The sequence below is a fragment of the Ustilago hordei genome (genome assembly GCF_900519145.1).
Source record: "Ustilago hordei strain Uho2 genome assembly, contig: UHO2_contig_01, whole genome shotgun sequence".
NCBI classification, from domain to species: Eukaryota; Fungi; Basidiomycota; class Ustilaginomycetes; order Ustilaginales; family Ustilaginaceae; genus Ustilago; species Ustilago hordei.
In genome coordinates, this window is record NW_024545270.1 from 146,960 (window position 1) to 171,900 (window position 24,941).

Here is a 24,941-nt window from a genome sequence, read left to right on the forward strand (position 1 = left end):
GTTGGCCGTCGACATGTCTGAGGCCTTTGCTTTGCTTTGCTCTCCATCCCTCCTTCCTTGTCTAACTACTCTGGCTTGACCGTTTCCACTCAATCGGATCGCAACCCCAAGCCGTCAGCTCTTCAAGGCTCTCATTGTTGAGTTGTGCAACGATCTTGTTGGGCAAAGCGATTGAGCCAAGATCCAAAGCACAACGCAGATCAAGATGGGCTTGTGAGCAGGACGACACAACGTAACCGAGCCGAACCGAATGCAAATCTGGGCCAGCTGAAGTTTCGTGTGAAAGTGGAAAAAGCCGCCTCAGCTCACACAAGTTTCCCGTCTCCAAGCAAAGCAAGCAAGCAAGCGAGCGAAGCCATCAGCCGTCAGCCGTCAAGCCTTGATCCTTGATACTTCCCCGCACGACAAAGGCGCTTCGCACAAACAAGGTGGAGCTTGCGGATCCGACGTCAGACTTCTGTTTGTGGGGTCGCTTCTGCTGTCATCCTTCCTGGTCATCCTGGCTCTCCTGCACCCTGTTCCTGAAACTAGCATATGAACAAAGCAATGCTAGCCAGTGAGCAGGATCGGATCATGATCGATATCAAATACGCGCTTCTTCACGTGACGGCCTCCCTGATGCCTGGATTCCAAGTATCTCTTGCCGCCGGCAACTGATACTCACCCAACACATGCTGCCATAGACACTCGATTCGATGGGAATAACAAAGCTTTGGGGAATTTCAAGGCAAGCCTAAGGAAATGTGAGTTTTTATCATACTTGTGTATCGATAGAAGCGGAAAGGAGGTGATTGAAAGAGAGCCGGCTACGAGGCAGACACCGTTGAGAAGCAGCAACATCAATCCGAGCAGAGGACTTGCTCCATCTCGACCCGACTTTGGCTGAAGCTACGGCGTCGAGATTTTTGCAATCCCTTTCCCACAAACTGAGCTGGCTCCCCAGTCGACGCCCGCCAATAGAGTACATGTCCAAAACACGTCATGGTATCCCTTTTCACTCCTGAGGAAGCTCCTCCTCCTCCTCAAGGTACTCGCCCTCAATGTCCTCGTCCAGAGCCGAGGCATCCTGGTACTGCTGGTACTCGGCGATCAAGTCCTGCAAGTTCGACTCGGCCTCAGTGAACTCCATCTCGTCCATACCTTCGCCAGTGTACCAGTGCAAGAAAGCCTTACGCTTGAACATGGCCGAGAACTGTTCCGAGATACGCTTGAACACATCCTGGATCGCAGTCGAATTACCGATAAAGGTAACCGACATCTTGAGACCACGAGGAGGAATGTCACACTGAGCAGTCTGAACGTTGTTGGGGATCCACTCGACAAACTGAGTCGAGTGCTTCTGCTGGAAGGTCTGCATCTGGTCCTCGACATCCTTCATCGAAACCTTACCACGGAAGTAAGCGGCGCAGGTGAGGTAACGACCAAGACGAGTGTCGCAGGCAGTCATCATGTTCTTGTTGTCGAAAGCCTGCTGGGTGATCTCCGGGATGGTGACCGCACGGTACGACTGCGAGCCACGAGCGGTCAAGGGCGAGAAACCGACCATGAAAAAGTGGAGACGAGGGAAGGGAACCATGTTGACGGCGAGCTTTCGCAAGTCCGAGTTGAGCTGACCGGGGAATCGCAAGCAGGTGGTAACACCGGACATGACGAGCGAGACGAGGTGGTTGAGGTCACCGTAGGTGGGGGCGTTGAGCTTCAACGTCTTGAAGCAGATGTTGTACAGAGCCTCATTATCGATACAGAAGGTCTCGTCCGAGTTCTCAACAAGCTGGTGAACCGAGAGGGTGGCGTTGTAAGGCTCGACGACGGTGTCGGAAACCTTGGGCGAAGGCAAGACCGAGAAGGTCGCCATCATTCGGTCTGGGAACTCTTCACGGATCTTGGAGATGAGGAGGGTACCCATACCGGCACCGGTACCACCACCGAGCGAGTGGGTGATCTGGAAACCCTGGAGCATGTCACAGTTCTCGGCCTCCTTGCGGACGACGTCAAGCACTGAGTCGACAAGCTCGGCACCTTCGGTGTAGTGACCTTTGGCCCAGTTGTTACCGGCACCGGACTGACCAAAGACAAAGTTATCCGGACGGAAGAGACCACCGAGAGGCCCGGAACGGGTCGAGTCCATGGTACCGGGCTCCAAGTCGACGAGGACGGCACGGGGGACGTACTTGTTGCCGCTGGCCTCACTGTAGTAGACGTTGATGCGGGCGAGCTGATCATCGCTGGTGCCAATGTAGTTACCGTTGTGGTCGATGCCGTGCTCGTCCGAGAGGACCTCCCAGAACTTGGTACCGACCTGGTTACCACACTGACCGGTCTGAAGGTGGACTGTGGGTCGATAAGCGGAAGTTGGATGAAAGTGCGCGAATGTCGAGTGGGTTGTCAAATGGTTATGGCGGGGTGGTCACAGTTTTGATCATGATAAGAGAACATGGTCAGTGGATCAGATTCAGCTGTTTAACACAAAGGTAGTGCAATGTCACTTACCAATCTCACGCATCTTGAAGAGGGACTAGAAGTGTTGTAAGGGTGTTCTTGAAGGGTTGTTGACTAAAGAGCACAGATCAGAAGCACAGCATCAATGAGAAGTCGAGTCAGCATGTATGTTTTTCAATCGCGAGAGCGAAAGCACGGTCTGAGGGGTAAGATGCATCGAAAGTCGGGTGACCATAGACGAGAAGTTGGGTAGAGGAATGCTGAGGGTGCCGCGGATCTTGATTGCCGCGCTCTGCTGAAGGCGGAACTTCGGGTCCCTCTGTGTCACCCCTCTGATCAGAATATCTGCACGTCCCGCTCGAAGACTCCTGGAAGATCTTGGGTTCCAACCAGTGCCCATCGTATAATGTCGAACGATCGCCTGGAACGCGATGGGGCTGTTGGTCTTTGTCCTTTCGACCTCTATTATCTCCCTTTCCGAGCCAACTAGGCATATGTCGGACTGAGTAGCCTGCTGATAGGTTGTCCGACTTGTCCTCCATCTTTGCTAGAGTTGCGATCCATGTGCAGGTTGTGTGGGTCTGTCTAAGCATGGTGTTGCTGGTGTGTCTGCTTTGTCGTGGTCGCGATCGATAGCCGTATTGCTTCAAGTACTGTTGGCAGTCATCGCACGTGACACTTACAGCTTACTGAGTGTTGACCAAAGACGGAACGGAACAGTTCTGTCTGCGAAACGAAGGTGTTGCGTAGGAGAAGAGGAGAGAAACGGTCGCAGAGAGGAGAAAGGGTGGTGGTGGTGATCAAGAGCGTATGGTGCGCGCTGTAAGTGATGATTCGCAAGCTGAGCTGGCTGACGCGGGCACCGACAACGGAGCGGACAAGCAGATCTCTCTTCTGGCAAAAAGTGTTGGACTTGACTTGGGACAAGTGTGCGCGCACCCAGACTTGCTCTCTTCCAAAGCAACTTTCTCACACACACACACACACACACACACACACACACACACACATTCTCTCTCTCTCTCTCTCTCTCACACACTCAGACACACCTTCACAAAGAAAAAGTGTTGTTCTCTCGTCGTCGCAAGAGCCAAACTGAAACTCAAATACAGAGAGAATTCGCAGATTCTCGAGGCATTTTCAATTTTGTTGTACACTTTCAAAGTGACACGCACGCGAGCTTTTAATTCGAATCCACAGAACGACTTCAATTTTAGTGCGAATTGAAAGTTCAAGGCTCTCTTGACCGTGCCTTTGCTCTTTTTCTTCTGAAATGCGAACGTGCACCCCGAATTTCCTCTTCATCACCCGCTTCTCTCTCCTTCCCTAGCCTTCTCTCTCTCTCTCTTCAGACCAGTTGCGTACATCTGATACTGAGCTGTGCAGTATGCTGCAAGATCGAAGATTTGTGCTGGTATTTCAAACGATCTCTGAAGAAGACATGAACATAGCGAGATCAGGAGAGGAGACAAGACAAAGTGTTGAAGGTGTGCGAGGTGAGATGTGACTTTAGGAACAAGGGCAAACATGCACGGAATCCGCGCACGCAGATGCTGTATTTGTTGTTGTTGTTTTTTTTTTCTATAATCACATATCAAGCCGTGGGACGCGTCGCGCGTTTGCCCGTCCTTCGGCCAAACGGCTTGTTGGATCGGTGATGCATGACAACATCGGGAGATCTGCTTGTCGCCAGTGCTCATCACCAGCAGCTTAAACCCTATTCTAGTTTTCGGTTCTGTGAGCAAGCAGAACCTTGAGGGTTGTCCCTGGTCTTGTACGTCAAATAATAGAGCCCTGTCTTACACAGGTTTGCAATCGCAGCACGATTAAGAGTAGCTCTCATCGGAGAACTTGATTTTTGTGACCATTTTTTTGGCTGCCCTTTTTCGTCATTCGCAGATCAACGACACAATTTGATGTGTCTGTGTTGAATATACGGTGTGCCTTCTGCTCGTCTTCGCAACCCCAGCCAAGAACGGATGGGCTCTCACACAGTCATAGAGACAGCAGTGAATGGTACATGACGTATGCATTGCAAAGCTAAAAGTACAACAAGTTGGCGAGAAGCAGAATTCGAAAGCAGTGCGGTGAACGGGGGGCTTTTCATGCGATAGGTTTGATCTTGAAGTGTAGAGAGATCAAGCTGAAGATGAGGCACTACAAAGCGCAAGTTCATCGACATGGTCATGTCAGCGAGTCAGTATGGATTGTATCAGCAGCGTGAGTCGCAGACCTCGATGAAAGGTATTTACAGGGAAGAGGGCGAGGAAGTGAGCTTACCTTGAGATCTTGTACCAAGTAATACATGACTCGTAATCCTTCTGGATCTTGACTATCTTGTACGTCGATTAGTGAGCCTATCTTTGCTGTCTGTTCGTCGCAATGGCCAAGATTTAGAATCACATTGGCGTCAGTGCTGTTCGCTTCGCGAGAAGAGGCTGGTGCCGAGAGAGGGAGAGTGTGCTTACCTCAAACGAAATATGTTCTTTCCCCAGCCTCACTTCGAGCTCCTGTCGACCAGCTACGTTCTTCTTGGGCCATTTGGCATCGTCTTCTCGCATGATCTCGGACTCCTTTACGATCCGTCGCAGTTCGTCTACCATAAGGGGACTGATCCACACTGTCAGATCCAAGCATCGTTGTGTTCATCAGAGGAACAAGAAAGTCAGCATCAAGCAGCGATTGTTGTAGGATGAGAAGAGCAAGAGATTTGAACTCACTCTCTTTGCGGATAAGACTATCGTTACGGTAGTTGGAGTTGTTGGCATATCTCAAGCGACCGCGGGAGTATTCGAACTCGAGGAACTCATGGCCGTGTCTGCCTTGATGACCAGTGCTGCGAGCGAGTATCAAATCAACGGACAGACCAAAAGGGAGATTGTCAGTATGATATAGCGCAGTTTTGCCAGTATGATATAGCGCAGTTTTGCCAGTATGATATAGCGCAGTTTTGCTAGCTGTGGTTTAACGGGAGGTAAGACTTACTAGTATCGGACATAGAAGTCGGACATGTTATGATGCTGCTCTTGGCTCCTTTGATGTCTCTTTCGTCTTGCTGCGTCGGTCTTGATTTGCAAGTAGTGCTACCTACGTGAAGGAGTGTATTAGGAATGCTCAGCTTGGCGTTGTGGGCTGTTGTGGCGCCGTTGAGCGTTGATTGGGAGAGTGGAAGATGCGCAAAGTGAGAATGAATGGTCTGTGAGCAGCCGCAATGCTTCTTCCTCTCCAACATTTTTCTTCGGGATTCGGATGTGGAGTTTTTTTCAGGGTTCAGCTTCTTGCACCACACTTTCTTCTTATCCACCTTCGCTCCGCCAACTGCTTCGTCCTCATCATCCCTAACCGCCCTCGGCCTCTAACCCTCGCAGCGGCTAAGAGGGCAGGGATGAGCCGCCCTCCGAACAAGCGACAGCGCTTCGATGGTCCCTCGGTAGAGGAAGGCGCCTCATCACACATCTTCGCCTCGCCCTCTTCCGGCCCAAACCCTCAGTCCGGCTCTGTCTTGCGACCATGCTCATACGAAATTACCCTCAATTATGACACCGGGCTCAAGCGCTGTCTGTATGCTCCACCGCTCTCTTCGCAACACAAAGAGGCAAAGTCGGAGTGGGCAACAAGTCTTGTCAAGTGGACCAGTGCTTCCGGCGATCAGCAGGTCATCACTGACCGGTACGATGCGATACATCTATTGCAAGACCTTCCCCCCAAAGTCCCACTGACAAGCGCAAAAGAAGACGATGATGTAGGATGGTCAGATCTGGACAGTGACACAGAAGATCTCTTCTACATGACTGATGCGGAGGCAGCCAGCTTCTCTCACACAAAAGCCAAAGCTCGACTGGAAGCTCATCATGCAGCTCGACTAGCCAGTTTGCGCTCTCCAACACCTTTGTCTGCACCTACTACACCTCAGATCGACACCAAAAGACCCTCGATACCTGGTGCAGATACGACTGCGAAGATAGGCCTCAGTAAGAGCCAATTCGAACTGATGCAAAAGACAGCTCGAGGCTTGTCAAACTCGACCAACCCATCGCTGCTAGAGCTTAAGATCTTGGCCAACCATGGCGGCGATGATCGCTTCGCTTTCCTACATAGCAGCATCCGAAGCAAAAAGGGAGATGAAATCACTGATCCAGTAAGGGTGTGGGAGGAGCTGAAGAAAGCAAAAGGCGAGATGAGCTACGAAGACGTACTTCGACTTCTGCAGCCATCACGACAAACGATATTGCAAGGCAACTCAGGAACAAGACTGGGTCTGGTAGCATACGATGACAGCGATAGCGAAGACGAATCTGAGCAACAAGCAGGAGCAACTGCGGCGACACCATTACCAGCCAATAAAGCAGATGCAGTAGAAGAGAATGCTGACAAAGACGCTGAAAAGAAGCGCAAACAAGCCGAACGCCTTGCTCGCGCCAAAGCATGGCTCAAAACTCGTTCAAAGCAAGCACCATGAATCGATCACAAACGATTGTAACACAACACAAATCCAGCTCTTATGCATCTGTCTGAAAAAGTCCAAAATGATTGCAAGAGTGTCATGAGTGGTGATGACGAAACAATTACGGCGCCAAGCCATCTTTCTTTTGGGAGCATAAACGGGAATACTATTGAAATACACTTGATGTAGACAGAAAAAGAAGGGGAAAGAGAACATGCTGAGCTATGCATAGATGGAAAGGCGAGGTGTCGATGATGACCTTTTTTTTTTCTTTTTTCTTTTTTCTTTTTTTTCTTTTTTTTTTTTAGGTTCACAAGAGTGTGGGGAGTGGTGGTGATCAGCTTAGAAGCCCATGCCACCCATGCCGCCCATACCACCCATACCACCCATACCACCCATGTCACCTGCAGAGCCCTTCTCCTCAGGAGCCTCGACAATGCAGCACTCGCTGGTGGTCAAGAGCGAAGCGACGCCGGAAGCATCCTGCAAAGCGGTCTTGACCACCTTCAAAGGGTCCAAGATACCGGCAGCAATCATGTCCTTGTACTCGCCAACGCTGGCATCGTAACCGTAGGTAAAGTCACCGGGCTTCTCGAGCAAGCGACCAACAACAACGGAACCCTCCTCGCCGGCGTTCTCGACAATGGTGCGGGCAGGTCGGTTTAGAGCAGCCTTGAGCATGGAAAGACCAAGCTGCTGGTCAAAGTTGGCAGTAGCCACGTCGTTGAGCGCCAAAGAAGCCTTCAAGAGCGCAACACCACCACCGGGCAAGACACCAGCCTCAACAGCAGCACGGGTAGCGTTGAGAGCATCGTCGTATCGGTCCTTCTTCTCTCCGACCTCAACCTCGGAGGAACCACCGACCTTGATGACAGCAACACCGCCCGAAAGCTTGGCAAGACGCTCCTGGAGCTTGGTTCGGTCGTACTCGGAAGTGGTGGTGTCGTTGATAGCGGCACGGATTTGCTCGCATCGCTGGGCAAGACGGTCCTTGTCGCCCTCGCCATTGAGGAAGATGGTGTCCTCCTTGGTGATGGTGACGGCACCGGTGGTACCGAGCATCTCAGGGGTGGCGCGGTCGAGCTTGGTCTCAAGCTCGTCGGAGAAGACCTGAGCACCGGTCAAAATGCCAAGATCGCCGAGGATGCTCTTACGGTTGTCACCGAATCCGGGAGCCTTGACAGCAGCGACCTGGAGCTGACCACGGAGCTTGTTGAGAATGCATGCAGCAAGAGCCTCACCGTCGACGTCCTCAGCAATGATGAGCAAGGGGCGACGGGCCTGAGCAGCAGCCTCGAGCGAGGGGAGAATGTCCTGGAGAGCCGAGATCTTCTTCTCGGAAAGAAGGATGAAGGGCTTCTCGAACTCAACCTTGGCAGTCTTGACGTCTGTGATGAAGTAAGGTGAGATGTAACCACGGTCGAAGCGCATACCTTCGGTGATTTCGATCTCGTCCTCAAGGGTCTTGCCCTCCTTGACAGTGATGACACCCTCCTTGCCGACCTTCTCCATGGCGGTGGCAATGAGCTGACCGACGTGCTGGTCACCGTTGGCGGAAATTGTAGCGACCTGAGCGATCTCAGCCGAGGTGGTAACGGCACGCTTGTTGGTCTCGAGGAACTTGATGACGGCGTCAACACCGGCCTGGACACCACGTCGGAGGTCCATGGGGTTGCAGCCAGCAGCGACGTTCTTGACACCCTCGGCATAGATGGCACGGGCAAGGACAGTGGCGGTGGTAGTACCGTCACCGGCGATCTCGTTGGTCTTGTTGGCGACATCCTGGACGAGACGAGCACCGAGGTTCTCGAACTTGTCCTTAAGGGTGATGGACTTGGCTACGGTAACACCGTCCTTGGTGATCTTGGGACCACCGAAGGGTTGCTCGATGATGACATTACGGCCCTTGGGACCGAGAGTGACAGAGACGGCGTTGGCGAGGAGGTTGACACCGTTGAGCATGGCGGCACGACCATCGTTGCTGAATTTGACCTCCTTGTGAGCGTTGGCGACAAGCGAGGTGGAGAAGCTACGGCCCTGGTTGAAGGCGGCCTTGCGAGCCGGGGTAACGGCCCTACGAAGAAGAGACATGGTTGCGAGAGGGATGTAAGGAAGCGATGGGGTGTGAGAGGTATGCGTGGATGATCCTCCTTGACTACTTGGTCGACGTTATAGCAAAAGTCGAAGATGAGAGACGCAAGATGAAGCAGAGGTGATGGATGATGAGGGTGGAGAAAGAGCGGTGAACACGAGCCTTTGACGGACGAGAAGAAATCTGGACCTTGCTGTTGCTTCAGTAACCGGAAGGAAGAGCTCTTTGGCTTTCTCTGAATTTCTGTGCCTTGGCTTCTTTGAGCGCTTACACGAGGCTCTTGCTGTTACTTCCAGAGTAGCCAACTCCACACTCCCGATTTCTTCCTTTGGTGACATTTTTCTTTCTTTTTTTTTTTTTTTTTTTTTTTTTTTTTTTTTTTTTTTTCTTCTTCTTCTTCGTTTCGGCATTGTTCTGCCGCCTTCTGTGGAAAGCCAAAATTTTGACTTTTTCTGCCCTTTTTTTTCTGACCTTTTTTTTTTTTTTTTTTTTTTTTTTTTTTTTTTTTTTTTTTTTTTTTTTTTTTTTTTTTTTTTTTTTTTTCTGACTTTCTCGGCTCGATCACGGTTTTGCCCGATTTTGTTTTTTTCGTTTTCGTTTTCGTTTTCGTTTTCGTTTTCGTTTTCGTTTTTGTTTCTGTTTTTGTTTTTGTTTTTGTTTTTGTTTTTGTTTTTTTTTTTTTTTTTTTTTTTTTTTGGGCACCACACAGCGACTTCTGACGGGCTTAGCGGACAGGAAAAGGCTCAGTTCTTCTGAACAGCCAAACGACAGCTCTGGAAAGTTCTAGACGTATGAGTGCGAGGCGCATCAAGCGACTCTGTAGATGACCCTCTCGTGCCACCTTGCCTCACACCGAAGGGGTTGGATTGTTCGTTGTGTATGATTGTCAAAGAAGGTTTTTGCCGAGAGCAACGTTGTCCTGAGAGTGGTTCAAGTGTGCTTGTCTATGGCAAAGTGTTGGTGTGGCCATTTGATGCTATGGTGACAAGTGCTTTCCGGGTTCCGAGTTGATTTTCTCAAGTTGTCGCTTTCTTCCCAGTTGCCGTTGTTGCCTACTTCTCCACCTTGCACTCACACCATCTCTCCCTCTTCACGTCCCGCTCCCCCAGACACATCTTTCATCATGGTACGTAGCCATCGCCATTGGAATTGATGTCCCTATGCTTCCACTGTTAAGCTTGGCTTCTGACTATCTTTGCTTTCTCTGTTCAACAAACCGTTGCATGATTCGCAACCTCTGTCCTCGCCCACTCGACCCGACCATACGTTCAACCGACAACCATCAGGCCACTCAATCCACCATCCGCTCGATCAAGTCGGTCGTCCCTCTCCTCGACCGCGTCCTCGTCCAGCGCTTCAAGCCCGAGACCAAGACCGCCACTGGTATCTTCCTTCCATCTTCCGTCGCTTCCTCGCCTCTTCCCGAGGCTAGCGTCATTGCTACCGGGCCCGGTGCTCCCGACAAGGATGGCAAGATCGTCCCCACCTCGGTCAAGTCCGGTGACAAGGTTCTTCTTCCCAGCTGGGGCGGCAACTCGATCAAGGTCGGTGAGAACGAGTACCTCCTCATCCGCGACTCGGAGATCCTTGCCAAGATCAACGAGTAAGTGTGATCTTCCTTCATCAGCACTCAACCTCGATCCCCGATAAAATGCTAGCTTTCACTACCCTACGCACATACAATGCAATGACTATCTGTAACACCAGCATCCGATCGGCCTGTAATACTGCCTGACCCGCACTCAAATGAGGCACACAGAACGGTCTGACTCGCATCTTTGACGTTCAGTACCGCATCGTATCACATCACATCGCATCGCATCGCATTGCAGCAGTCGACGCAGCCAGCATATCAACCATGAACGTTCGGATCAAACGACAGGCACAATTGTGAATTAATGAGCCGAATCATGTTGCCTCTGTTACGGCACATCGGAGGGAGATTTGGCAGCCGAAGAGCTAGTAGTGGAACTGGGCCTGGCAGACTTGCTCTGATTCGCACCGCTGCTCCCACTTCCTGCTCCACCTGGCACACCAACCAGATGTCTGCTCACAGCAGCCAGTCCTCCATAAGCGCCAGTCTCCAACCCTCCGACAACACCTACGAAAGAGCCTCGCTTGCTAGCCGCCGACATTGCTGGTCTGTTCGCTTTAGCGCCCTTCTCCTTGAGATTCTCTTTTTCTTGATCTGCATCCTCCTGAGCCGTCTCTGTTTCATCTTGAACCGTCTTTGTCGCCTCGTCATAAGCTTCACGCGAGATAGCGTTAAGCGAAGTTGTCTTGAGCGCTCCTGCAAGCGACGCCCCCATCCAAGGTAACAGGTTAGCTGCGAATGCTGGCGCTGATCCACCTTCCGTGCTACCCTTTCCGGTCTTGCTTGATTGAGATCGTGTCACGTCTGGCCAAGGATCATTCAACCCTGCTACTGAGCGGTGTAGCTTTGACCCATCCTCATTGGTCTTCTTGTTCTTCCCATCCTGATCTGGTTTGATTCGCCGGGTGTGTCGATCGATGGAAAGCTCTCCTCCTGGCTGCTCAGCTTTCTCTATCGCCAAAGCCAGTTGTGAACGGAAGCGATTAGCAAAGCCAGGAAGCATCGCTGTTCCGCCCGATACCAGTGCGGTCTGACACATGACTCTTCGCAAATCGATCGGAAGCCTCGCAATAGCGCTGACTGTCATGTCCATAAGTCCCGGGTCATCGTGATCGCCTTGTTCGAAGAGAAGCTCTGCAGCTCGTTCGCGGACCCATCCTGATATTGCAATAACGCCTGACACACGGTTCTTCTGGAGTGATGATGACAAGACTGGGGTTAACGTTGATGTGGATGTCGAGGGTTGCGCTTGAACGCTTTGGATGAGTGATGCAGTGCTGTTCGGATCCACTGACTCTGGTGTGATAGCGAACGTGAAAGGAGTTGCGCTTGATGCCGCAGAATACTTCTGGCGGATCGACTTTGCCGCTGCTGCCTTTGACTCTGCAATACTTGTTTGGTTTGGAGCTTCTGACGGGTCATGCTCGAGGACAGAGAAGAGCTCCTGCATTGCCTCGAGTGCCGAATCGTACGAGCTCACGAACAGCGCTTTCGCCTTGATCTGCTCCAGTCTCTCGTCCGTCAACAGCACCGGATCAATGGACCGCGTCCTCTCCTTCAAAGACTTTGCTGAGTCCTGCAACCCATTCTGCGCAGCCACGAACTTTCCATACCTCAGCAACAATGCTTTCAACCTCGCATTGAGTCTCTTGCCCGCCCTCGAGCTCGAAACCGTATGACTCGTCAACGGCCTTCCATAGTACACCGGCATCAATGTCGTCTCCAGATATCCAACTTCCAGCACGAGACCTGTTATTCTTCCCACCGCCAACAGGCTCAGCAGAGGTGCCGGCACAAAGGACACGGATGGAACTTGAAGGTTGTCGAACAGCACCTTGCAGATCATCTCCTTGACTGACGTGGGCAGCATCGGATTCTCAACCACCAGCACCTTACGCTGCTTTGGATCTACCATGAGATGCTGCGTGAAGGCATTCCGGAGGAGCTGCGTGAGCTGAGCAAGTAGTAGCGCACGCTTGCCACGTCGCAACTGGTCGTCCCGACATCGTTCGAAGTCGAGATCCCAGAGGGTGTCGCCTGTAGCGTAGGGATCATCTGAGGAGGAAGCGTCGAGGCGAAGGTAGGAAGTCGATGGCTGTGCAAACGCGACAGACGGTACAATGGCTCGAGGTCGAGGCTCGCCACTGAACCCGAACTTGGAGTATCTACTGCCGATGTCGAGAATCACTCGGTCCTCTGTACCGAATAGCGAGTGTCTGCGGGTGACGCCAGAGTAGGCGGAGTAAGCTTGTGAGCCTATACCTGCCTGGCTGGAGCCTGAAGCGCCGGATGCTGCTAGATGTGCCGAGGAGGAAGACCGGCTCGGAGTTGCATCAGGGCGGGGTTGCTGAAAGGATACCTTGCGTGCTTCAGATGATTCTGCTGCAGGTCTGCTTGTTGTGGCTGATGATGATAACGACGGTGCTGTAGTCGTCGATGCGGGGTCGAGATGTGTGCCCGACATGCTCGAAGCGCTGTTGGCTCCAGCAATACTGCTGGCAACGTCTAGGAGTGTTGATAAAGGAACGAAGCAACGCAGAAGAGAGACCAACACTTTCAACACAAGCTTCCCAAACTGTCCACGCTTCTTCGTCGTGAATTTGGCTGCCTGTTGGACCCTCGAGTGAGTTGAAGTAGATAAAGCTACACAAAGCGTAGAGACAGTGAAGGTAGTGCTTACGGCCGAGTAAAAGGCCTGAGCATCTTAGCACGGACCACATGTGTCACAACCTACTCAAGACAAATGCTTTGTTATGTTCCGCAGTCAATGCGGCTCTCTGCCACTCTTCTTTTGTATATATATAGACTCCTCGCTCTCTCGCTCTCTCTCTCTTACCATCATCATCAACAAAAACTCTTCAACTACCTTCAACTGTTTAAGAGTCTGAAGCTTGGTGCAATGCCACCATCGACAAGAGCTGGACAGGTGGGAAGAGATGATGATCAAGCGACTGCAGGAAATGGACGAGAGGAAGGATGGCTCATGCAGGTAGTCAGAATCCTCCAGTTAGCAAACCCAGCACTAACGGCAGAGGAAGCAATAGTACGGGCCATGGGTCTGGTCAACATTAGCAACCAAGCTCCATGCGGGGAGACCGAAAAGATCCCCAAGGACATATTGAGCTCCATTGCTCACATCAAGAAGCTCAGCGATAGCAATTGGCACACCTGGGAACCCACCTTTATCGACTGCCTCCAGAGAGTGCACAACACGAAGGAAATCCTGTATGGTACCGTTGTACCCGGGAGCGAGGAATATGATGAAGACCTAGACAAGGCACTCATGGGCCTCATCCATGCCTGCTGCGATAACAGCCCGGATAGCCGCATCGACACCTACACCGTCAGAGGGGCAGATGAAGAAATTCAACTTGGCAGCACACTCTATGCCAAACTCAAGAAGGCACTAACACTAAATGATGCTGTAAAGTGAGCAGGACTGCAGGATCGTATCCACACAGTGCGCTTGCACAATTGAGACATTGTCAGGCTAGGCAAGGAACTCGATTCGATCTGGAACGATGCGGCACGCCTCGGAAAGCATTTCGACGAGGACCTCAAGAAATCAACTCTCTATTGCTGCACGGCTCAAGATTGGTTCTATGCCAACACCGTCGATGCACTGAAGACGGCCAGACCAGACTGTAAGTATGACGAAGCCTACCACGCACTTGCCAAGAAACAGCAAGATGGTGAGATCACTGGCCATATTAGAGGAGCAGCAAGGGTCACCACAAGCGCGGAACAGGGGAGTGCCAACCAGGCAGAGCAAGGACCCAGGGGCAGGCGCGATCCTCGCAATCCCTTGGCCCCTCCAAAGTGCTATGCTTGTGGAGGACCAAATCACATTGCTCGAAATTGCACAAATGCACCAGGCACAAGCGAACCTGTTGCCCATATGACACAAGAGGTGAACCACTAGGAACTCGGGTGCACCTTCCTAGCAGTCAACAGGGGCGAGCGATCAGCATGTGACACCTGGATCATTGATTCAGGTGCAACCCATCATATGGTAAATGATGAGAGAATGCTGCTCACCTCGACGAACAAGGTTGGCCAAATCAGTATGGCAGGGGACGAAAAGCTTCAGGTGAAGGCTATAGGAGATGCCTCCCTTCGGGTCAGTGAGGCCACCATCCAACTATTGGATGTGCTTTATGTACCGAAACTGAATGCTAATTTATTGTCCATACAAGGCTTGATCGAGAATGGTGCATGAGTAATCTTTGACAAATTTGGAACTACCATAAAGCAGAACGATGGTACCCAAGTACAATTCAAAAGGGACAGAAGACAGGGTCACTTCAAAGTGCAAGGACAAGCACTGGCTTTGGAACTGGAGGAAACACGAGATGATGTCCCAGAGGACAACCAGAACACAGGAACACCAGACAATGTCCCAGCGGACAACCAGAACACAGGAAAACTAGATAATGCCCCGGAGGGCAATAAGGACACGAAGCATTGAGACAGCTACCTATGGCATGAGAGGTTCGGACACCCAGGACGAGACAAAACGAGACAAATCCGGGCTCATTACCTAGGTACTGACGAGGAAATGGAACATGAGTCGAAGTGCTGTAATGCGTGCAGCCAAGGAAAACAGACTCGAGCACGGATGGGCCAATCAGAGTTGGAAAGAATGGAGGCACCATTAGAGCTGGTACATGTAGACCTGATGACAGATTTCAAAGGACATGCCAACTACCACTACGCACTAGTTGCTGTGGACAACTTCTCCTCTCTGATCTATGTGGAACCACTCTGCACAAAGCGTGCCACACTCATGGTGCTGAGGAGGTGGATAGCCAGGATGGAATGGGCAATGGACAGGAAACTCAAAACACTCCGCAGCGACAATGGAGGAGAATGGTGCAGCATAGCAGCCAAAGACTGGCAAACTCAAGAGGGTTTCAAGTGGCAAAAGAGCGTCCCGGGGATCAGCGTCCAAAATGGACGGGTGGAGAGAGCAATCAGGTCAGTCCAAGAAAAGATGCGCTTGATGCTGATTGGTCGAGCTTGCCCCAGAGAGTTGTGGCCGTATGCAATCACAGCAGCAGCACACGTGATGAACCTTACCCCGTCAGCCACCAAAACCATCCCCCATGAGGCCTTTTATGGAACCACCGTGCACAAGCTGGCCCAGCAGCTGCGAGTCTTCGGATGCTTGGCATGGGTTCATGTTCAACAGAAGGACCAGCAAGGCAAGTACGGGGCTAGAGCAAAGCCAGCCATCATGATTGGGTATGACGACGAACACAAAGCATGGAAGTTTTGCAGCCCAGACCAGCCTGCGTCAATTCAATGGAGCAACTCAGCAACGTTCCATGAGGACAAAGGATGGAGTGATCGCCAACAAGAGGCAGTCAGGCCTGTGGTGACCACGGAGGTCGAGGAGGAGGGTGTCATGCCAGCCATAGTGGAGGAGGAGACCAAATCAGAGGCTGCAGTGGAGGATCTCCTACCAGCCGTAGACAGCACAGTAGGCGCTGCCAACACAGCAATACTGAACCTGGACCCAACGCTTGGGGAAGCAATGAATGGTGAGGACGCCCAGCTCTGGAAGGAGGCAATATGAAAGGAGCTAGAAGGACTCGAGGCAATGGGGACTTGGGAGGTGGTGCACCAACTGCCAGGAGTACCACTTGTGGACTCTAAGGTTGTGCTTCGGCTGAAGCTTGACGCTGATGGCATACCTGTTAAGCACAAGGCGCGACTGGTTGCAAGGGGCTTCACACAGAGAGAGGGGATTGACTACCAAGAAACCTTCTCTCCAGTAGCACCCCTCGGAGCGATCAGAGCCATCTTAGCACTAGCGGTGCAGAACAACTGGGAGGTACATGCTCTGGACATCACTATGGCTTACTTGAACTCCATGTTAAAGGAAGCAATCTACATGAAGCCGCCAGAAGGATCAGGAGTAGCACCCGGCAAGGTGTACAAGGTAGTCAAGGGTCTATATGGCCTAAAGCAGTCTGGGCAAGAATGGAATCAGGAGTTTGACAGGTCTTTGCGACACATGGGATTCTTCCAGGTAGAGTGTGCTCCCTGCATCTACACCAAGGGACAGGGTGAAGATATGGCCATTGTGGTCATCTACGTCGATGATACATTAGTCATAGCACCACGGCTGGAAACGGTCCTAAAGGTTAAGAAGCAGATTGGTCAGAGATGGCAGATGGAAGATAGCAGTGAGGTCTCTCACTTCCTGGGCATCAAAATCAGTCAAGACCATGCGATGCACACCATGATGATTGGTCAGTCAGGGTACATTGACCAAGTGCTGGCAAAGCACCTGGACAAACATACAAAGCCGACCATGGTTCCAATGCAGAGCATACTGGAGGGAACCCTTGTCGCAAGTGCAGCACAACAGAAGGAGTATCCGGTGATTGTTGGCAAGCTGCTCTGGGTTGCCAACAGCACCCAGCCCGACCTTAGCCTTACCGTGGGTGTTCTCGCTAGGCACATGTGTGAACCATCACAGGAGCATTATCAGGCAGCACAAAGGGTCTTACACTACCTCGAAAGCACAAGGCAGGTTGGATTGGTTTATAGGGCAAGTGAGTCGCAAGAGCCACTGGTCGCGCACAGCGATGCAAACTGGGTGAGTGATGCCACCATACAGAGAAGGAGTACATTGGGGTCAGTGGCGTTAGTGTACAGGAATCCAGTAGCCTGGAAGTCAGCGACACAAAAATGCATGTCATTGTCCGCTGTCGAGGCAGAGTTCATTGCAGCCATGGAAGCAACATGTGAGGTGCTCTTCCTCAAGCAGCTGCTATGCTCAATTGGCATTGCCACAGGCACACCGACGGTCTACTCGGACAACACTGGTTGCATACAGGTTAGTAAGGACCCAGCACAGCACTGGAAGCTTAAGCACATCGACACCAAGTATCACTTCGTCCATAACAACGTCCAAGAGGGAAGGGTGCAGATCAAGTATGTAGACACCACAAGAAACTTGGCAGACATACTCACAAAGCCCATTGGGAGACAGGCAATGCAGCAAGCAAGATCTGGGCTACACCTGCAAATACCGGCAGCAGTGTATGAAACGGGGTCCCCGAGCTATGCAACAGTGTTGAAGAATGGAGGTCATACCTTGAAACAACAGCATAATGAACAGGGTACATATACTGTTGAGGGGGGGAGTTGAAGTAGATAAAGCTACACAAAGCGTAGAGACAGTGAAGGTAGTGCTTACGGCCGAGTAAAAGGCCTGAGCATCTTAGCACGGACCACATGTGTCACAACCTACTCAAGACAAATGCTTTGTTATGTTCCGCAGTCAATGTGGCTCTCTGCCGCTCTTCTTTTGTATATATATAGACTCCTCGCTCTCTCGCTCTCTCTCTCTTACCATCATCATCAACAAAAACTCTTCAACTACCTTCAACTGAGTGTTCCAGCCAAAATTCTAGCTGAGAAGACAAAGGCAGCAGCGGTGCAATCGAAAGCGGTGGTCTGTGCGAGACAAGAAAAAGAAGAAGCTGAGTCTCACCTCCACCTTGCTCAGTATAACGCTGCCTTGCTTTCAAACATAACCATCATCTGCACAACCGCTGTATCGCTTCAAGCAGGAGGGTAGTGCCGACTGTCAGAATGGCGAGCCTCGGCATAGATCCACTGCCGCCCACGCATTCGTCCATAACCAACAACAGCCAGCGTCCCTCGGCTCACACACAACGATACGACCGACAGCTCAGGTTATGGGCCTCCTCAGGCCAATCCTCCCTCGAAAGGTCGCGAATTCTCGTGGTTGGAGCATCGGCACTCTCGGCACAAATCCTCAAAAACCTCGTCTTGCCAGGCATCGGCTCATTTGTGCTGCTTGACGATGCGATCGTCAACGACGCTGATCTCGGCGTCAACTTCTTCCTGCAGCCAGGCGAGAGCGAGGGCAAGTACGCTGCCGAAGAGATGTGCAGGCTGCTTGCCGAGATGAACAGAAGCGTCACTTGCTCAGCTAAGCTACAGGTAGGTTCAAAGCACAAATACGATGGCATCGGTCTCTCGTTCACTGACCGACTATCCTCCTCTCCGTTTACTCACGACAGAACCCGGCCGCGTTGCTTCAAACGAACTCTGGATTCTTTTCCGGCTTCACACTCGTCATCTCGGTCAATCAGTCAAGGTCGTTCGATCTATCCCTATCCGAGGCGCTGTGGGCCTTGCAGCCGCCATCACCGCAAGTGCCTCTCCTCCGAGTGCGCAGCGCAGGGATGCTTGCCGAGATGCAAATCAGCTTGAAGGAGCTCGGCATCATTGAGACACATCCGGATAGCCTTGTCGATCTCAGAATTACACGGCCGTTCCCAGAGTTGTTGGATCTAGCTCAGCAATTCGATCTCAATACAGCCGATACGATGGAACACAGCCATATCCCGTTCCCCATCATTCTCATCAAGAAGCTGGTCGAGTGGCAATCGACACATGACGGCAACCTGCCGACCAGCAAGGATCGCGATGCATTTCTCAAGCTCATCAACGCATCTCGACTCGCTGGCAATCCTGATTCTGAAAACTTTGACGAGGCAGTCTCGGCTTTGGGCAAGCACTTGTGGCGTCCTCTTGCGTCGAATGGAGTCGGCGGAGGCGGCGTTCCTGACGAGGTGCAGGCCATGTTCAAGGACCCTGCTTGCGATAACCTCACATCATCTTCGACCAACTTTTGGATCTTGGTAAGGGCATTGCGCGAGTTCGTGGCGGCGTCACCTACACAGACTTTGCCGCTGTCCGGCTCGGTTCCAGACATGAAGGCCACTTCACAAGGCTACATCAAGCTGCAAAACGTGTACAGAACGAGAGCGCTGCAAGACTTGGCGCAGTTCAAGCAGCTCGTTGGAGAGACCTGCAAGTCGGCGGGTGTAAAAGGCAAGATTGCCGATGATGAGATCGAAACGTTCGTCAAGCATGCAGGATACCTCAAGCTGATTCGCGGACGCAGCAAGAAGCAACGCACCGAAGAGCCCAACCAAGAAGCAGCCATGCTTGGCTTTATGGATCCTGTCAACCCATGCACCTTTCAGCATCACATCTCATTCGCGGCAGTCGACCAATTTGTCGAGCAGCACGGCAGATATCCTGGAGTGCCTCACGCCTTCTCCTCCACCTCCTCTGGGACATCAGCAGCAGCACCAGCCTCGTCCACCTCGTCCACCTCGTCCACCTCGTCCACATCCGAAGCAGCCAATCAGGCAGCTGACAGTCACCGCGCAGCAAAGCGACAGAAGTCAGAAACACCCACTGGCGAGACTGATATCAACAGTATCGACGTCAAGATGCGTGACGATGCTGCAGCATCGTCAAGCGTTGACACGAGCGGCGATGAAGAAGAATTGCTGGCGTTGGCCAAGAAGATCGCTACCGACAAATTCAGCATCGCTGAGGACGGCGATGGCTGGGAGAAGATTGAGCAGAGTGTTCAGGAGCTGGTCAGATCGGGAGATGCAAGTTTGCCTCCCACCACAGCGCTGTTGGGAGGTGTTGTGGCGCAGGAGGCGATCAAGTTGATCACCAAGCAGTACATTCCTGCCGACAACACGGTCATCTATGATGGTATTCAGCAGGCTATTGGTGTGTTTAGACTTTAGAAGGGCGAAGCTGCAATGCAATGTGAAAGTACTGTATACACATCTTGCTGGAAAGCGACTGAGTAATATGCGAACTTTGATTCATGGAAGAGCAACAGGTGAACAGCAAGACAGAGAGTGCTTTTCGGCCTAGTTCAAAGTGTTAAACCGGCATCTTCCGTGGGGCACGTGACGTAGATCAACAGGTTGGCTAAATTGAGCTTTTGGCCAAGACGCGTTTTTGCTGGCTGCTGAGCGGCGAAAGTGGCTCCGCGTGTTGGTCTGCGCAAAGAGAGAGCCGCGCGTCCAGCCAAAAAAATAAATAAAATGCAACAGAGGCGAGAACAACACTCGTTCGCTTGAAGGTCAACTCAGCATTCTCAGCCCTTTCGCTTCTCGTCACCAACAACGACAACCAACCGGCTCGCCGACACATAGTGCACCAACGAGACCATGCTCTCGAATCAGGCTCGTTACTGAGTTTGGGACCTTTTACATTGTTCTCGATCAGCAGGCCTACGCCGACACCCGCCTCTGCAACAACGACAGCGACTGACGCAACAACAGCTCTCCCTTGGAGGATTCGATAGGCTAGGATCTACATTGCGACCAGCCTTTTGTCGCAGACTGTCGGATCGTTTTCTAGCTTCAAGCCTCGCACCGTTTCAACCTAGACCCACACCGCAGCACCCTCTAGAGACAAGCAAAGATGCGTATCGAAGAGCTCATCATTGACGGCTTCAAGTCGTATCCGAACCGAACGACGGTCACGGGCTTCGATGCTTCCTTCAATGCTATCACCGGTCTCAACGGTTCCGGTAAATCCAACATCTTGGATTCGATCTGCTTTGTTCTGGGTATCACCAACCTCACAGCAGTTCGAGCCAACAACTTGCAAGATCTGATCTACAAGCGAGGTCAAGCAGGTATCATCAAGGCCTCCGTCACCATCGTATTTGACAACACAGATCGCAGCAAGTCTCCCGTCTCGTTCGAGAACTGCCCACAGATCACCGTCACGCGTCAGATTGCCATGGGTGGGCTCAGCAAGTACCTCATCAACGGTCACAAGGCCACACAACAAGCCGTGCAAAACATGTTTCAGAGCGTTCAGCTCAACATCAACAACCCCAACTTCCTCATTATGCAGGGCAAGATCACCAAGGTACTCAACATGAAGCCAGCAGAGATCCTCTCGATGATCGAGGAAGCCGCAGGAACTCGCATGTTCGAAGATCGTAAAGATAAGGCTATCAAGACCATGTCCAAGAAGGATCAGAAGGTCAAGGAGATCACGGCTCTGCTCGAGGAAGAGATTACTCCCAAGCTTGACAAGCTGCGAGAGGAAAAGCGCTCCTTCCTCGAATACCAGAAGGCTAGCACCGAACTCGACCATCTCACGCGTCTTGCCAAAGCCTACGAATGGCAGCAGTACTGCGCTAAGTTCGAGGAGAAGAAAGCCCTTGTCGATCAAAAGACGCAGGATGTACAGGACCGCGAAGATGAGGCCAAAGCTCTCAAACGTCAGATCGAGAGCATCGAAAAGGAGTTGGCGCAAATCGAGAAAAAAAAGGAAGCCGAAATGACCAAGGGTGGCAAGCTTCAGGCACTCGTCAACCAGAGCAAGGAGCTTCAACATGATCTCGTCAAACGCAAGGCACAGGTCGACATCAAGATGGGCTCGGTCGAAGAGGAGCGCAAGAAGCTTCAGGCGGATCAGGCAGCGCTCGAGTCGTTGCATGAAACATTGCAGGAGAAGCAAGCCGAACTGGTCGACCTCTCAGGCAGCTTCTCCAAACTCAAGGCTGACTACGACGGTGCTGTGGCGGAAGTCAACAAGCAAGACGAGCTTCTGCAGACCTTGCTCACCGGTATGGCCTCCTCGTCCAAGTCGAAGAGCGGTGAAAGCTCTGCTGGTGGATACATGGGTCAGATCGCATCTGCACGTGCTGAAGAGTCAGCGGCCGGTACAGAGATTGAGCAGTCCAAGCTGCGTATCGGCCATCTCGAGAAGGAAGTCAAGCAGAAGGAGCCGCTTGCGAAGAAAGCTCAAAAGGACGCAGCCGGTCTCATGAGCGAGCTCGAGACTTCGCGCGGCGCTGTGCAGCAGCTCGAAGCTCACATGGAGAAGCTTGGCTGGAACGATGAGAAGGAGAAGTTACTGCTGCAATCCAAGGCTGAGTGGAGTCGACGTGTCTCAGATCTTCTCGAGCGCAAGGAAGGTCTCAAGTCCAAGCTGGCAGGTATGGACTTCCAGTACTCGGACCCGGAGCCCAACTTTGATCGTTCCCGCGTCAAAGGTCTGGTCGCATCTCTCATCCAGCTCGATCAAGACAAGCACAAGTACTCGACTGCTCTCGAGATCTGCGCGGGTGGCCGACTCTACAATGTTGTCGTTGAGGACGAGAAGGTTGGCTCTAAACTGTTGGCCAACGGTCAACTCAAGAAGCGCGTCACTTTGATTCCTCTCAACAAGATCAATGCCTTTGTCGCTAGCGCTGAGAAAATTGGCGCCGCACAGAGGATTGCGCCTGGTAAAGTCGACCTCGCTCTGTCGCTTGTTGGCTACGACGACGACGTGAGCCGTGCTATGGAGTACGTGTTCGGTAACACGCTGATCTGCGCTGATGCTGCTACGGCTAAGCGTGTCACGTTTGAGAATGCGGTGCGCATGAAGTCGGTGACGCTCGATGGCGATGTCTACGATCCGCAAGGCACGCTTTCAGGCGGATCCAAGCCCCACTCAGGCAATGTTCTCGTCAAGATGCAAGACCTCATCAAGATCGACAAGGCACTCAAGGAAGCCAAGCTCGAGCTTGGTAAGGTCGAATCGCAGATCCAAGCTGCCAAGTCACAGATGGCGTCATTCTCGAAAGCCAAGCGTGACTTAGACCTCAAGCGTCATCAGGTGACATTGCTCGAATCGCAGATCAGCGGATCCAACGCTACCCGCATCATCGGTGAAGTCGAGAAAGCTAAAGCCTCGATCGTTGAGCTCAAGGAAGCTATCGATGCTGCTAAGAAACGGCAACAGGACGCAAGCAAAGAAGCCAAGCGGCTCGAAAAGGAGATGGAAGAGTTTGACAAGAACAAAGACTCCAAGCTCGACCAGCTCAAGACCGAGATCAAGAGCAAGAAAGCTGACGTGCAGAAGCGTAGTGGAGAGATCAAGGCTCGTCAGGGTGAAGTTCGAACTTTGGAATTAGAGATCGAGCAAACACACGCCGAAATCACTGCTTGCGAAAAGACCATTGCGGAGGGTGAACGTGCTATCAAGAGGGTCGAGACGGAGCTTAGCGACATGCAGACCAAGCTGGAAGAGATTCAAGCTGAGGTGGACAAGGTAGAATCAAAACTGACACAGGAACGAGCGACGCTTTCTGGTTATGACGATGAACTGACTTCATTGCGCAACGCACTCAAGTCCAAGAAGCAGGAGATTGCTGATGGCGCCTTGTTGATCAAGCAGTACATGCACGACAGGGAGAAGCTGGCCACCGATGTAGCTGGCTACGAGAAATCAATCCAACAGCTCGAAAACCAGTTCGAATGGATTCAATCCGAACACCGATTCTTTGGTCAAGCAGGCACAGTGTACGACTTCGCCAAACACAACATGTCCGAAGTCCGCAAACGATGCAAGAAGCTCGAAGAAACGCAACAGGGTATGCGAAAGAAGGTCAACCCCAAGGTTCTGTCGATGATCGAAGGTGTTGAAAAGAAAGAGTCTACACTCAAGACGATGCTTTCCACCGTTCTCAAAGACAAAGACAAGATCGAGGATACCATCACCGAGCTCGATCGATACAAACGTGACGCTCTCCAAAATACTTGGGAGAAAGTCAATGCCGACTTTGGCTCCATCTTCGGCGAACTTTTACCTGGAAACTATGCTAAACTCCAACCACCGGAGAACCAAGATCTGACACAGGGTCTAGAGGTCAAGGTGAGACTGGGAACAGTATGGAAGCAGAGTTTGACAGAATTGTCGGGAGGACAGAGGAGTTTGATCGCGTTGAGTCTGATCATGAGTCTGTTGCAGTTCAAGCCGGCCCCGATGTATATTTTGGACGAGATCGATGCAGCGTTGGATTTGAGTCATACTCAGCATATTGGTCAGTTGTTTAGGAGTAGGTTTAGGGGAAGTCAGTTTATCGTGGTCAGTTTGAAGGAGGGGTTGTTTACGAATGCGAATGTACTGTTCAGGGCTAGATTCAGGGATGGAACGAGTTTGGTGGACAGAACTGTGAATGCGAATAGGACTACGGCGGGTGATGGGGATGGGGTGGACAAGGAGAATCAGAATCCTCAACAGGGAGCGAGGAAAAGAGGTGGGAAGGCGGCAGCTGCAGCTGCGGGTGCGGGTGGCGCGGGGAGGTTGTTAGCTGCCTAAGCTGGTGAACGTCAAGAAGGCTCTCGATGGTGCTCAAAGGAACCAGAACTATCTACTGGCAGCTCGAATGTAACAGAAGGTGGCTACAATCATCTTGCACCTGCATCTCGATCCTTCTCTCTTCTCTCCATCACCATCCGGGGTTGGTATTCTACTGTAAGCCCGGATGGACTGTGTTTCATGTATTTGTATTTCCGTCTTTGAAGTGTTATTCCCGAATCTGAACAGTATACGTTCCAGACTATCAGCTCTTCCTGTGTGCATACCGCTTCATTGTTGAATCCGTCTACATCCGTGCCGTGCATCCGTACATCCGACGATCCGTGACCCAGCGACCCCATCACGTGTCTGTCGTGAAAGGATTATCCGCGATATCACCTATTTTTTCCGCTTTCTAGTGT

At 51.8% G+C, this 24,941-nt stretch overlaps 10 protein-coding genes across 10 annotated transcripts; 6 read left to right on the plus strand and 4 right to left on the minus strand.

Annotated features, from left to right (window-relative positions):
- Nucleotides 1-994: 994 nt before the first annotated feature.
- Nucleotides 995-2,503, minus strand: UHO2_00029 (beta-tubulin; the record flags this gene model as incomplete). The annotated part of the gene is made up of 2 exons (XM_041556649.1): nucleotides 995-2,331; nucleotides 2,491-2,503. The coding sequence occupies 2 exons, from the start codon at nucleotides 2,501-2,503 to the stop codon at nucleotides 995-997; spliced, it is 1,350 nt and encodes a 449-aa protein (XP_041412583.1).
- A 2,039-nt stretch (nucleotides 2,504-4,542) lies between these two features.
- UHO2_00030 (putative mago nashi protein) lies at nucleotides 4,543-5,450 on the minus strand (the record flags this gene model as incomplete). The annotated part of the gene is made up of 5 exons (XM_041556650.1): nucleotides 4,543-4,596; nucleotides 4,720-4,809; nucleotides 4,908-5,059; nucleotides 5,160-5,275; nucleotides 5,425-5,450. The coding sequence occupies 5 exons, from the start codon at nucleotides 5,448-5,450 to the stop codon at nucleotides 4,543-4,545; spliced, it is 438 nt and encodes a 145-aa protein (XP_041412584.1).
- Nucleotides 5,451-5,824: 374 nt separating this feature from the next.
- Nucleotides 5,825-6,898, plus strand: UHO2_00031 (uncharacterized protein; the record flags this gene model as incomplete). Its single annotated transcript, XM_041556651.1, has 1 exon — nucleotides 5,825-6,898. One exon carries the CDS (start codon nucleotides 5,825-5,827, stop codon nucleotides 6,896-6,898), a length of 1,074 nt encoding a protein of 357 aa, XP_041412585.1.
- Nucleotides 6,899-7,225: 327 nt separating this feature from the next.
- UHO2_00032 (putative heat-shock protein hsp60) lies at nucleotides 7,226-8,974 on the minus strand (the record flags this gene model as incomplete). Its single annotated transcript, XM_041556652.1, has 1 exon — nucleotides 7,226-8,974. One exon carries the CDS (start codon nucleotides 8,972-8,974, stop codon nucleotides 7,226-7,228), a length of 1,749 nt encoding a protein of 582 aa, XP_041412586.1.
- Nucleotides 8,975-10,098: 1,124 nt separating this feature from the next.
- On the plus strand, nucleotides 10,099-10,582 carry UHO2_00033 (putative heat shock protein 10 (chaperonin CPN10); the record flags this gene model as incomplete). The annotated part of the gene is made up of 2 exons (XM_041556653.1): nucleotides 10,099-10,101; nucleotides 10,262-10,582. The coding sequence occupies 2 exons, from the start codon at nucleotides 10,099-10,101 to the stop codon at nucleotides 10,580-10,582; spliced, it is 324 nt and encodes a 107-aa protein (XP_041412587.1).
- A 315-nt stretch (nucleotides 10,583-10,897) lies between these two features.
- Nucleotides 10,898-13,033, minus strand: UHO2_00034 (uncharacterized protein; the record flags this gene model as incomplete). Its single annotated transcript, XM_041556654.1, has 1 exon — nucleotides 10,898-13,033. One exon carries the CDS (start codon nucleotides 13,031-13,033, stop codon nucleotides 10,898-10,900), a length of 2,136 nt encoding a protein of 711 aa, XP_041412588.1.
- A 435-nt stretch (nucleotides 13,034-13,468) lies between these two features.
- Nucleotides 13,469-15,037, plus strand: UHO2_00035 (uncharacterized protein; the record flags this gene model as incomplete). Its single annotated transcript, XM_041556655.1, has 4 exons — nucleotides 13,469-13,998; nucleotides 14,059-14,399; nucleotides 14,517-14,728; nucleotides 14,822-15,037. The coding sequence occupies 4 exons, from the start codon at nucleotides 13,469-13,471 to the stop codon at nucleotides 15,035-15,037; spliced, it is 1,299 nt and encodes a 432-aa protein (XP_041412589.1).
- A 174-nt stretch (nucleotides 15,038-15,211) lies between these two features.
- Nucleotides 15,212-17,731, plus strand: UHO2_00036 (uncharacterized protein; the record flags this gene model as incomplete). The annotated part of the gene is made up of 2 exons (XM_041556656.1): nucleotides 15,212-16,112; nucleotides 16,206-17,731. The coding sequence occupies 2 exons, from the start codon at nucleotides 15,212-15,214 to the stop codon at nucleotides 17,729-17,731; spliced, it is 2,427 nt and encodes an 808-aa protein (XP_041412590.1).
- Nucleotides 17,732-18,177: 446 nt separating this feature from the next.
- UHO2_00037 (uncharacterized protein) lies at nucleotides 18,178-20,168 on the plus strand (the record flags this gene model as incomplete). The annotated part of the gene is made up of 2 exons (XM_041556657.1): nucleotides 18,178-18,552; nucleotides 18,633-20,168. The coding sequence occupies 2 exons, from the start codon at nucleotides 18,178-18,180 to the stop codon at nucleotides 20,166-20,168; spliced, it is 1,911 nt and encodes a 636-aa protein (XP_041412591.1).
- Nucleotides 20,169-20,856: 688 nt separating this feature from the next.
- On the plus strand, nucleotides 20,857-24,540 carry UHO2_00038 (putative SMC2 - chromosome segregation protein; the record flags this gene model as incomplete). Its single annotated transcript, XM_041556658.1, has 1 exon — nucleotides 20,857-24,540. One exon carries the CDS (start codon nucleotides 20,857-20,859, stop codon nucleotides 24,538-24,540), a length of 3,684 nt encoding a protein of 1,227 aa, XP_041412592.1.
- Nucleotides 24,541-24,941: the final 401 nt, after the last annotated feature.